Consider the following 10,798-nt stretch of genomic DNA (forward strand, 5'->3'; position numbering starts at 1 on the left):
ATGATACACGCACAAAAAATAAAACAAGCATCTTGAAGGTACTTGGTTATAAGATTTTATACAAATCCTGAATTCTTTAATAACACTCTAAGTTGTTTTTATCATTATTATCATTATTTGCAAGGAGAATGGTTTTTGGTAAGGAGCAGCATCTAATACCTTGAGGAAGTACTTAAGAATGGGAGAGAAAATTCTCCTGATAGTTTCAATCGATCACAGTAAATCATACAAGTGAGGTGCGAGAGAAAAGGTGATGTGGATTCTACACCGCTGCTCAGAGCTTTGGACACAGACATTTAGGACTAGGAGTTGGGCTCAAACGTTTGACGGGCAGATCTTGGCAGGATAGGCCGATGAACTTTGGGGGGTCAGTCACAACACCGTGACTGGACGAAGTTGTTCCAGTTGGTTTTCCAATGCAATCCGTTCTTGATGAACTTCCTGAGTTGTGCAAAACAGAGAAAAGAAAAACAAAAGAGCAAATGGGTCATTTTCTGGTTTCATGCCTACTTCATCAGACATTCAGAAGAGGTTCACAATGGGCTCCACAGACACCAAAGGGCCGCATGATCCAAGGGCAGGCAGCTTTCAACCTGCTGGTGGCCAGGTGCTGGGGCCTCACAATTCGTCACCTCTCCACTCTTTTCGGAAGATAATGAAATGACATCCCCTCCCGCCTTCTTCTCACCCATAGTTTTAACAGGCAGGGAATGGCATCAACTAGTATGAGACTGACTGAGAGGGAGTAGGAAAGGTAAAGCCGACTTCCAATACTGGAAGGACAGAATTTCTAGTTGTAATCCCTCACTTCTAATGTACTCAGATCTGAGGGGTGGGAAGTACACCAATGTTTCATTCTTCCATCAAAGTCTCATCCAGTCTCCTGCACAAATACAACTTCAGGTATGACTTCAGGGTGACAGACAGAAAACAAACTTAGCGATCTGCCACTTGGGAATTCAAATTCCCAGTCCTAAAACAGATTAGTTGAAAGGAGGGGGTTGGAACAACATACAAAAGACAGTTCTAAGTAGAATCAGTCAGGGTAAGAAAGAATTCTATTTAGAGGATCAATTCTGGGGTGTTCCAGAAAAACCAACATGCTAGTAGACAGCATAGAACTGTACATGCATTTATTCATCCTCTTCCTTTCCACCCACCCAATAGTCATTGAGCATCTATCTATTATGAGTCAGACATTGCTCTAAAAGCTATGGAATCAGCAAAGAATGAGACAGGTAAGACCAAAGCTCTCAAAGGACTTCTACTCAAATGGCTAGACAACAGAGGTTTGGGGAGGAACCAGGCCATTCGAGTGTGGCCTTCATTCTCCATCATCTCCCAGCACTTGGCAATTACTGACTTTTTGTCCTCTGGACAGAGAACAGCACAGCTGTGTTGTATTTGGAGTCATGTGGCGGGGTTGATACATGGGGAAGGCTCTCCAGTGTGACCCTGTCCTGGGTGCTACAGGATAGGTTCCCTCCCTCCAAGTTTGGGCACCTGCGGGCTCCCATTCCTGGTAGCTGCCCTAAGACAGGCCATAGTAAAAATGAGCAGCTCCCGCCCAAGGAGACTTCCCCACTTTCTGGGGATTTTCAGAGTATCTGCGCATGAGCCTCAGGCTAGAGCTAAAGGACTTCTCCTGAGTCTCCTTCCAATCATGCCACAGTGCTTACTTCTGGGCTGCAGGCCGGGCTAGCAGAGGGGATCATAAGATTTGGGTGGCACTCTGAGTTCTGGGGTCCTTCACAGATACACCTGCTCATATTTACTTTTCATAGTTTTCAGATAGGTATTGATGTATTCTAACTTTCATAATTCAGTTGTGAGCTATAAAGGACCATGTGCTCTTACTCCCTGTGACCTGAATCAGAACTATCCTATGAAAACATTGGATAGTGGTGGCTTCAAAATTCGAAAGGAAAATTTGTTCCAACTTAGAATCCTTCACTCACTCATACTGTCACACAAGGCTCCCAGCCAAAAAAAAAAAAAGACCTACTATGCACTCTTTTTCTTAGTAACTTATGAAGAAAATGAGGAAACCCACCCCCCCCAAAAGGAGAAAACACACCAAGGAGAAAGCCATAAAATACAAGAATGTGGAGAAAGGAGAGGGACAGCCTCAGATGGTAGTGAAGAAAGACCACAAGATGGCAGCTGCACCACAGCTGGAGGAGGCCATGAGCAGAAAAGCTTCTTAAAGAAAACTGAGTGAGTAACGGATTTACCTGAACATCTGGAGAAGACATGTGCAAAACTGACGTAGCCTAGGGTTGCACTGGTTATAAGCAAAAAGGAAATTGAGGCTATGAGAAAACAAGACAATTATTAACTCCAGGGAAAGCAAAATGTCTTGCAAGAAAAGAAAGGTAATCAGGTTACACCAGAAGGCTCAGCAGGACGGTGCTCAGTAGTGACCCAGGCACACCATTTTGAGGGGGAGGAGAGAAATACCGACAGAATCAGCTGCCAGAGTTGAAAGTAAATTGCCTCTGGTGAATGGAGGACAGACAGAGAGAGACAGAGAGAGAGAGAGAGAGTGTGTGTGTGTGTGTGTGGCGGGGGCGGGGGGAGGGAGACTGCAAAGCTAATTGTAGAACAATCTTATAGAACTGTTGAAACTTACACTATATACCTGTATAATTTGGATAAAAACAAAAGCAGGTAAGTTACAGTCTTTGAAAGAAAGAAAATGAATAAAAGTCATACAGGTTGGAAAGGAAACGCAACGAAGGTGCCAGGACTGTAGGAAATCCTAAGGAATCCCGAAACTACTAAAATTAAGAAATTATTTTAGCAAGGTATCTGGCTATGAATTACATATACAAACCCACTAGATTTTTATATGTTTGCAGTAAACAATTAGAAAATGAAATTCAAAAACCATATATATTATAATGTTGTTGTTGTTAGGTGCCATTGAGTCGGTACCGACCCATAGCGACTTTATGCACAGCAGAACGAAACACTGCCCGATCCTGGACCAACCTCACTACTATTGCCACGCGTGAGTCCATCGATGCTGCCACTTGGCCAATCCCTCTTGTTGGGGGTCTTCCTCTTTTCCTCTGAACCTCCACCTTACCAAACGTGATATCCTTTTCCAGTGACTGGTCTCTCCTGACAACATGTCTGAAGTATGAGAAGTTTGGCTATCCTGGCCTCTAAGGAGCACTCTGGCTGCACTTCTTCCAAAACGCATCTACTGGTTCTTTTGGCAGCCCATGGCACTTTGAGTTATTCTCTTCCAACACCATAACTGAAAAGCATCCATTCTTCTACGGTCTTCCTTATTCACTGTCCAGCTTTCGCATCCATATGAGGCTATTGAAAACACCTTGGCTTGGGTCAGGCGCACCTTAGTCCTCAAGCTGACATCTCTGCTCTTCAACGCTTTAAAAAGTGCAGCAGATCTGCTTAATGCGATACGTCATCTGATCTCTTGACTGCTGCTTCCATGAGTGTGGATAGTTGATCCAGTGGTGAGGATTTTTGTTTTGTTTACATTGAGATGTAATCCATACCGAAGGCTGTGCACTTTGATCTTCACCAGTAAATATTTTAAGTCTTCTTCACTTTCAGCAAGCAAGGTTGTATCATCTGCATATCGCAGGTTGTTAACGAGTCTTCCTCCAATCCTGAGGCCATGTTATTCTTCATCTAAGCCAGCTTCTCGGATTATTGCTCAGCATACAGGTTGAATAAGTATGGTGAAAGAATACAACCTTGTCGCACACCTTTCTTAATTTTAAACCATTCAGTGTTCCCATGTTCTGTTCGAACAACTGCCTCTTGGTCCATGTACAGATTCCTCATGAGCACAATGAAGTGTTCCGGAATACTCATACCTTGCAATGTTGTCCATAGCATTCTATTATGATAGTGTTACAAAATACTTGGAAATAAAATTAACAAAAGATGTCTAAGACACGTATACTGCAAACTCAGAACTGCTGGGAGAAACTCTAGAAGACCTCTGTTCATAAGGAACTCTGGTAGCATAGTGGTTACGAATCAGGCTGTGAACCTCAGAGTCAGCAGTTCGAAACTACCAGCTGTTCCACGGGAGAAAGATGAGGCATTCTGCTCCCGTAAAGATTTACAGCCTCGGAAACCCTGTACAGGGTCACTATGAGTCGGAACCGACTCCACAGCACACAACAACAACAACATACTCTGTTCATGGGCTAGGAGACTCGATATTGTTTACTTGTCAAATTTCCCCAAATTGGTCTGTAGATTCATGGCAAATCCTATCTTAACGCTAATAGGTTCTTTGTAAAAACTGACATACCAATTCTACAATTAATATGGAAATAAAAGGGTCTAGAGCATTTAAGGGAATCTTGAAAAAGAACAAGGTTGAAACTTTTAGATTACTTGATTTCAAAACTTACTATAAACAACAATGAAGAAGACTGTGTGATACCGACATAAGGACCAACAAATACATTAATGTAACAGAATAAGAACACATAAATTATAGATCAGAATCATAAAATAAGAGCCTACATTTATAGATCAGCTGATTTCTGATGAAGTAATCCAAGGAGTCTTTTCAACAGGGTTGAATAATGTAGGCTAAGCACTGAACTGTTTTGGTGGTTCAAACCCACAAGCTGCTTCTTGGAAATCTTAAATAGGGTAGCTAAGAGTCAGAATTGACTTGATGACACTTAACAATATATAAGGAAAATAGTAACCTTGACCCTAATCACACACCATACATAAAAAATCACTAGAAGAAAAAGGAGTTCTGGTGTGGCACTGTGGGTTAATGAGCCAGACTGCAAAGCCGTTTGAACTGCAAGGTTGGTGGTTCAAGCTCACCAGCTGCTCCTCAGAAACCCTATACAGGGTTGCTATTGGTCGGCACCAACTCGACAGCACTTCACAACAACAACAACAACAACACCTTCATGACTTGGAAGTGGGCAAAGTTTCCTTGGATAAGAGGAATAAAATAACCATAAAACAAAAAAATATATATAAACTCAACTTCATCAGAATTTAAAACATCTGCCAATAAATGCTGTTGTTTTTGCTATGTGCCGTGGAGTTGGTTCCAACTCATAGTGACCCTGTACAGGGCTTCCAAGTCTGTAAATCTTTAAGTGAAAAGAAAGCCTCATCTTTCTCCCGCAAAACAGCTGGTAGTTTCAAACTTCTGACCTTAAAGTTCACAGCCCAATTCATAACCACTCCGCTACCAGAGCTCCTTGTCAATAAATAGATACAGTTAACAAACTGAATAGGTAAAACAAAAACTTGGAGGAAAACATACATATGCCAAGTACTGGCATCTGAGATGGATGAAGTGTCTCTATATGGTACTGGACTGCGAAACACAAGGTTCGTGGTTCAAGCACGCTGGCAATTCTGTGGGAGGAAGATGAAGCTTTCTGCTGCCTCAAAGATTTAAAGCCTCTGAAATCCTATACAGGGTCCATATGTATAGGCAACAACTCAATGGCACTTAACACCACAACTACTCCTCCCCCACCTCCAAATGAAGCCAAACAAGCAATTTGAAAGACAGCCACCAAATTTAGAAGTTACTTCATAAAAGAAGATAGATGAATGGTCAATAAATACATATAAAAGTGCTCAAAATAAAAACCACAACCTGCCTAAAAATAAAATGAGTAACACCAGAAGAAGAACCATTCAGTACCACCTTGTTCTGGTCTAACGTCTGCCTCTTGGGTCAATGTACAGGTTCCTCATGAGCATAACCAAGGATCTTGTGGCAGAGGTACAAAATGCTGTAACACTTTGGAAAACGTTCTAGTACTAAGAAAACCAATCGTCTACACTTACCACACCCAAACACCCACTGCTATCAAGTTGATTCCAACTCATAGTGAACCTATGTAGGGCTTCTGAAATGAAATCTTTATGGGAGCAGAAAGTATCCTCTTTTTCCTGCAAAGCAGCTGGTAGATTCGAACCGCTGACCTTGTGACACCACCAGAGCTCTCTATACACTTGTTGTTGTTAGGTGCCCCTATGCACCACAGAACAAAACACTGCACAGTGTTGTGACAGCTTCACAATTGTGATGTTTGAGCCCACTGCTGCTACTACTGTGCCGATCCACCTTGTTGAAGGTCTTCCTCTTTTTTTTTTGCTGACCCTCCACTTTTCCAAGCATGAGGCCATTCTCTAGGGACTGGCCCCTCCTGGTAATATGTCCAAAGTATGTAAAATGAAGTTTTGCCATCCTCACTACTAAGGAGCATTCTGGCTGTACTTTTTCCAAGAGATCTGTTTGTTCTTCTGGCAGCATTCTTTCAATAATCTTCACCAACATCATAATCAAAGGCATTGATTGTTCTACGGTCTTCCATTAACGTTGTCCAACTTTTCACATGTATGAAGCTATTGAACAGACCATGGCTTGGGGCAGGTGCACATTAGTCCTCAAATTGACATCTCTGCTCTTGAACACTTTTAATAGGTCTTGTGCAGCAGACTTGCCTAATGCAATACGTCATTTGGTTTTCTGACTGCTGCTTCCATGAGCGCTGATTATGGATCCAAGCAAACTGAAGTCTTTGACAGTTTCAGTCTTTTCTCCATGTCTCACGATGTTATTGATTTGCACAAGGAACCCTGGTAACATCGTGGGTTACATGTTGTGCTGCAAGCTGCCAAGCTCAGCAGTTTGAATGCAGCAGCCACTCTGTGGGAGAAAGATGAGGCTTTCCGCTCCTATAAAGATTTACCTCGAAACCTATGTCACTATGAGTCAGAACTGACTCATCATCGGCACACCACCACCACCACCACCAGTTGAGAGGATATTTGTTTTCTTTACACTGAGGTTCAATCCATACTTGAGGCTTTAATCTTTGATCTTCATCAGTAAATACTTCAAGTCCTCTTCACTTCCAGCAAGCAAGGTTGTGTCATCTGCATATCACAGGTTGTTGATGAGTCTTCCTCCAATCCTAACGCCCTGTTCATCATAATATGATCCAGCTTCTCAGATTATTTGCTCAGCATACAGACTGAATAAGTATGGTGAAAGAATACAACCCTACTGCATACCTTTCCTGATTTTAAACCATTCAGTGTCCTATTGTTCTGTTCTGTTCTAATGACTATCTCTTGAGCACAATTAAGTATACTGGAATTCCAATTCTTCACAATGTTATCCATAATTTGTTAAGATCCACATAGTCCAATGCCTTTGCACAGTCAATAAAGCTCAAGTAAACATCTTTTCTGGTATTCTCTGCTTTTAGCCAATATCCACCTGACATCAGCAATGATATCCCTCATTCCACATCCTTTTCTGAATATGGCTTGAATTTCTGGCAGCTCACTGTCAATGTATTGCTGCAATTTTTTTTCTGAATTATCTTCAGCAAAATTTTGCTTGCATGTGATGTTAATGATATTGTTTGATTATTTCTGCATTCTGTTGGGTCACCTTTCTTTGGAATGGGCACAAATACAAATGTCTTCCAATCAGTTGGCCACGTAGGTGTCTCCCAAATTTCTTCGCATACATGAGCAAACACCTCCAGGACTGCATCAGTTTTGTTGAAACATTTCCATTTGTATTCTGTTCATTCCTGAAACCTTGTTTTCAGCCAATAGCTTCAGTGCTGCTTTGACTTATTCCTTGAAATGACTGAACAGCAACCATTTCTTTTTGGTACAGTGACTCTGTATTCTTTCCATCTTCTTTTGATGCTTTCTGTATCATTTAATAGTTTGCCCATAGAATCCTTCAATAATGCAAAACGAGGCTTGGGTTTTTCTTCAGTTCTTTCAGCTTCAGAAATGCTGAACATGTTTTTCTCTGTTGATTTTCTAACTCCAGATCTTTGCATATGTCATTATAACACTTGATTTTGTCTGCTAGAATTGCCTTTTGAAATTTTCTGTTCAGCTCTTTTACTTTCTCTCATTTCTTCCATTTGCTTTAGCTTCTCTACACTCAAGAACAAGCTTCAGAATCTATTCTGACCTCCATTTTGGTCTTTTCTTTCTTTCCTGACTGTTTACTGACCTTTTGCTTTCTTCCTGTATGATGTTCTTGATGTCATCCCACAATTCTTCTAGTTTTCGGTCTTTAGTGTTTAATGTATCAAATCTGTTCTTCAGATGATCTCTAAATTCAGGTGCAAGCTATGCAAGATAGTTTGGCTCTTGAGGACCTGTTTTAATTTTCTTTAGCTTCTTCCTGAACTTGTATTATGAACAATTGATGTGTTCCCCAGTAAGCTTCTGGCCTTGTTTTGGCTGATGATATTGAGCTTCTCCATCATCTCTTTGCACAGATGAAGTCAGTTTGATTTCCGTGTATTCTATCTGGAAAGGTCCACGTGAATAGCTGCCTTTAATGTTGTTTTAAAAGGGTATTTGCAATGAAGAAGTCATTGGTCTTGCAAAATTCTATCATGCGATCACCAGCATCATTTCTACCACCAAAGCCACATTTTCTAACTACTTTGTTTCCAACATTCACATTCTCCTCATCAGTAATTAGCAATGCATCCCGATTGCATGTTTGATCAATTTCAGACTGAAGAAGCTGGTGGGCTTCTCCAATTTCCCCCTCCCTGGCTTTAGTGGTGGTTCTGTCTATTGACTACACCATTCACTGCTGTTGAGTGGTTTCGGACACACAGCAATGCTCTAGGTCAGGGTTCCTGAGGCTGTCAACCTTTACGGACTAAAACTGCTTCACATTTACCCTATGGAGTGACTGGTAGGTTCAAACTGCCAACCCTTTAACTATCAGTCCCATGCTTAATCCACAATAATAACCAAAATATACATAAAAATGATTTTTAAAATATTGACTGATATAATCAATGACATACAAGCTGAAAACTTAGGAGAAAGTATACAAATGTCTACAATTTACTTTAAACTGTCAAAAATAAGATGAACTGATGGACAGAGGGATGGATAACTAGACAGATGTGTGATAAAATGCATATAGTATGTTGTTGTTAAGTGCCACTGAGTTGGTTCTGACCCACAGCGATCCTGTATGGGGTTTCCGAGAAGCAGTTGGTGGGTTTGAACCACAGACCTTGTGGTTCATAGTCCAGTGCTGATCCTATAGTGCCACACCAGGACTCCATACAGTATTAGTATACGGTATACACCAGTACTGCTATACTGAATGCACTTCACAGTTCAAACTGACTTTGCAGGCCAGCGCATTAACCCAAGCACCATTCCAGGACACCAGTGCATACAGTATGCACCAGGAGTGCATATGGTGGTGACGGTGGTGTGCCATGGAGTTGGTTCCAACTCATAGTGTCTCTGCATAGAATTTCGGAGGTTGCAAATTGTGCCAGGAGCAGAAAGCCTTAGCTTTCTCCCACGGAACAGCTGGTTAGCAATTAACCGTGAGGTTAGCAGCCCGACTTGTAACCACTATGCTACCAGAGCTCCTTATAGTATAGTAAAATGTTAATGGCAGAACTGAAGTGGTAGGTAAATGAACAGTCACTGAATGATCCCACTGCCTGTATATTTTAAATGTTTAATAAATTGCTGGGGCAAGGAAGAGCCAGCAGAGAACACGAAGGAAACACAAGCGAAGTAGAAGGAAACCCAGAGAAGTATAGGGTAGCTTAGGTAGTGAGAAAAGTGATCTGAGGAGGGAAGGGTCCATTGTGTAGAATGTTGAAAATTTAGGTAATAGTAAAACAGACTATGGCCCACTGGGCCACACTGGAGTGAAGGGGACGAGAACACAACTGGTGAAGAAGTAAACTAGAGAGTGAAAACATCTCTGAAGAAGTTTTGCTGGGAAAGGAGGCCAATGTTGGAAGGATGTGGGCCAAAGGTAAGCCTAGTCCTGAGTCACTAGGAAGAATCCAGAGAAGACTTGGGGGCGGGGAGATTCATGATGAAGAGAAAGAGGATAAGGATAGAGGTAATGTCCCTGATGTGGTGAGATGGAACTGTTTTACCAGGGTACCCTGGGAGGGTTGGCCGTTCGTTGCACCTTCCACTGCCATACAATTAGCACCACTGAGAGGATCTAAGCAATTAAGATTTTGCCCAGAAGCTTTCCAGATGATAAAGGATGTTTGTCTCGGAAATAGATTGTCTGTCCTGTGAACTTTCACACAAAGCACAGCCTACCTAAAAAAGTTATTAGTTTTCCTCTGAGCACACAAGAACCAGCTCACGGAACTCATGCATGGGAACTTGCACCTTCCAAAAAGGGCCTAAGACCAGAAGCTAGACCTTCCCACCAGGAAGGGAGCCAGAACCTCATCAGATGGGCAAAACCAAACAAAAAAGCTGGGTGCAAAGCCCATGCCATTGTCTGCAGATTTGGAAAGCATCCCTTACCTTCAGTTGCTGCTGAAGTTCGCTGTTCAATCTGGTAAGCACAGCATTGGCCTCTTTATTTTTGCGGATCGCAGTTTGTATTGCCTTCTTCTGTTTGGAAGATTGTCTACAGAAAAGTACACACATCAATGAAAAAGGACTTTGTACTTTGGACCCTTTAGGGTCAGAACTCTGATTCATGCTTGTTTGTTGTTAAGTGAGGTTAGAGTCAGTTCGACTCATAGTGATCCTGTATAGGGACTCCAAGGAGTGGCTGGTGAGGTTAAAGCACCAACCTTGCTGTTCAAACTAACCTTATCCTACAGCACACCACACCAGGAGTCCGATTCATCAGATTCATAAGAGGTGCTCAACTACCAAGGGGCTAATGTCTCAGAGCTCCAAAAATACAATATATTCACAGATAAGCAGGCACACACATACCAAATGAAACAAATTAGTTGGTGTGATAGTT

General features: G+C 41.9%; 1 protein-coding gene across 2 annotated transcripts in view; it reads right to left on the reverse strand.

Annotated features, from left to right (window-relative positions):
• Positions 1 to 372: 372 nt before the first annotated feature.
• The window catches only part of REPS2 (RALBP1 associated Eps domain containing 2), a 284,312-nt gene continuing 273,886 nt past the window's right edge, over positions 373 to 10,798 (reverse strand). For both annotated transcript variants that reach the window (XM_006835601.1, XM_006835600.1), the window contains exons 17-18: positions 10,345 to 10,450; positions 373 to 441 (exon numbers count right to left, since the gene is read on the reverse strand). In XM_006835601.1, the coding sequence (XP_006835664.1) occupies positions 373 to 441; positions 10,345 to 10,450 (175 nt within the window). The remainder of the gene's footprint in view (positions 442 to 10,344; positions 10,451 to 10,798) is intronic.

The sequence above is a fragment of the Chrysochloris asiatica genome, unplaced genomic scaffold, assembly GCF_000296735.1.
Source record: "Chrysochloris asiatica unplaced genomic scaffold, ChrAsi1.0 scaffold00018, whole genome shotgun sequence".
Lineage (NCBI taxonomy): Eukaryota > Metazoa > Chordata > Mammalia > Afrosoricida > Chrysochloridae > Chrysochloris > Chrysochloris asiatica.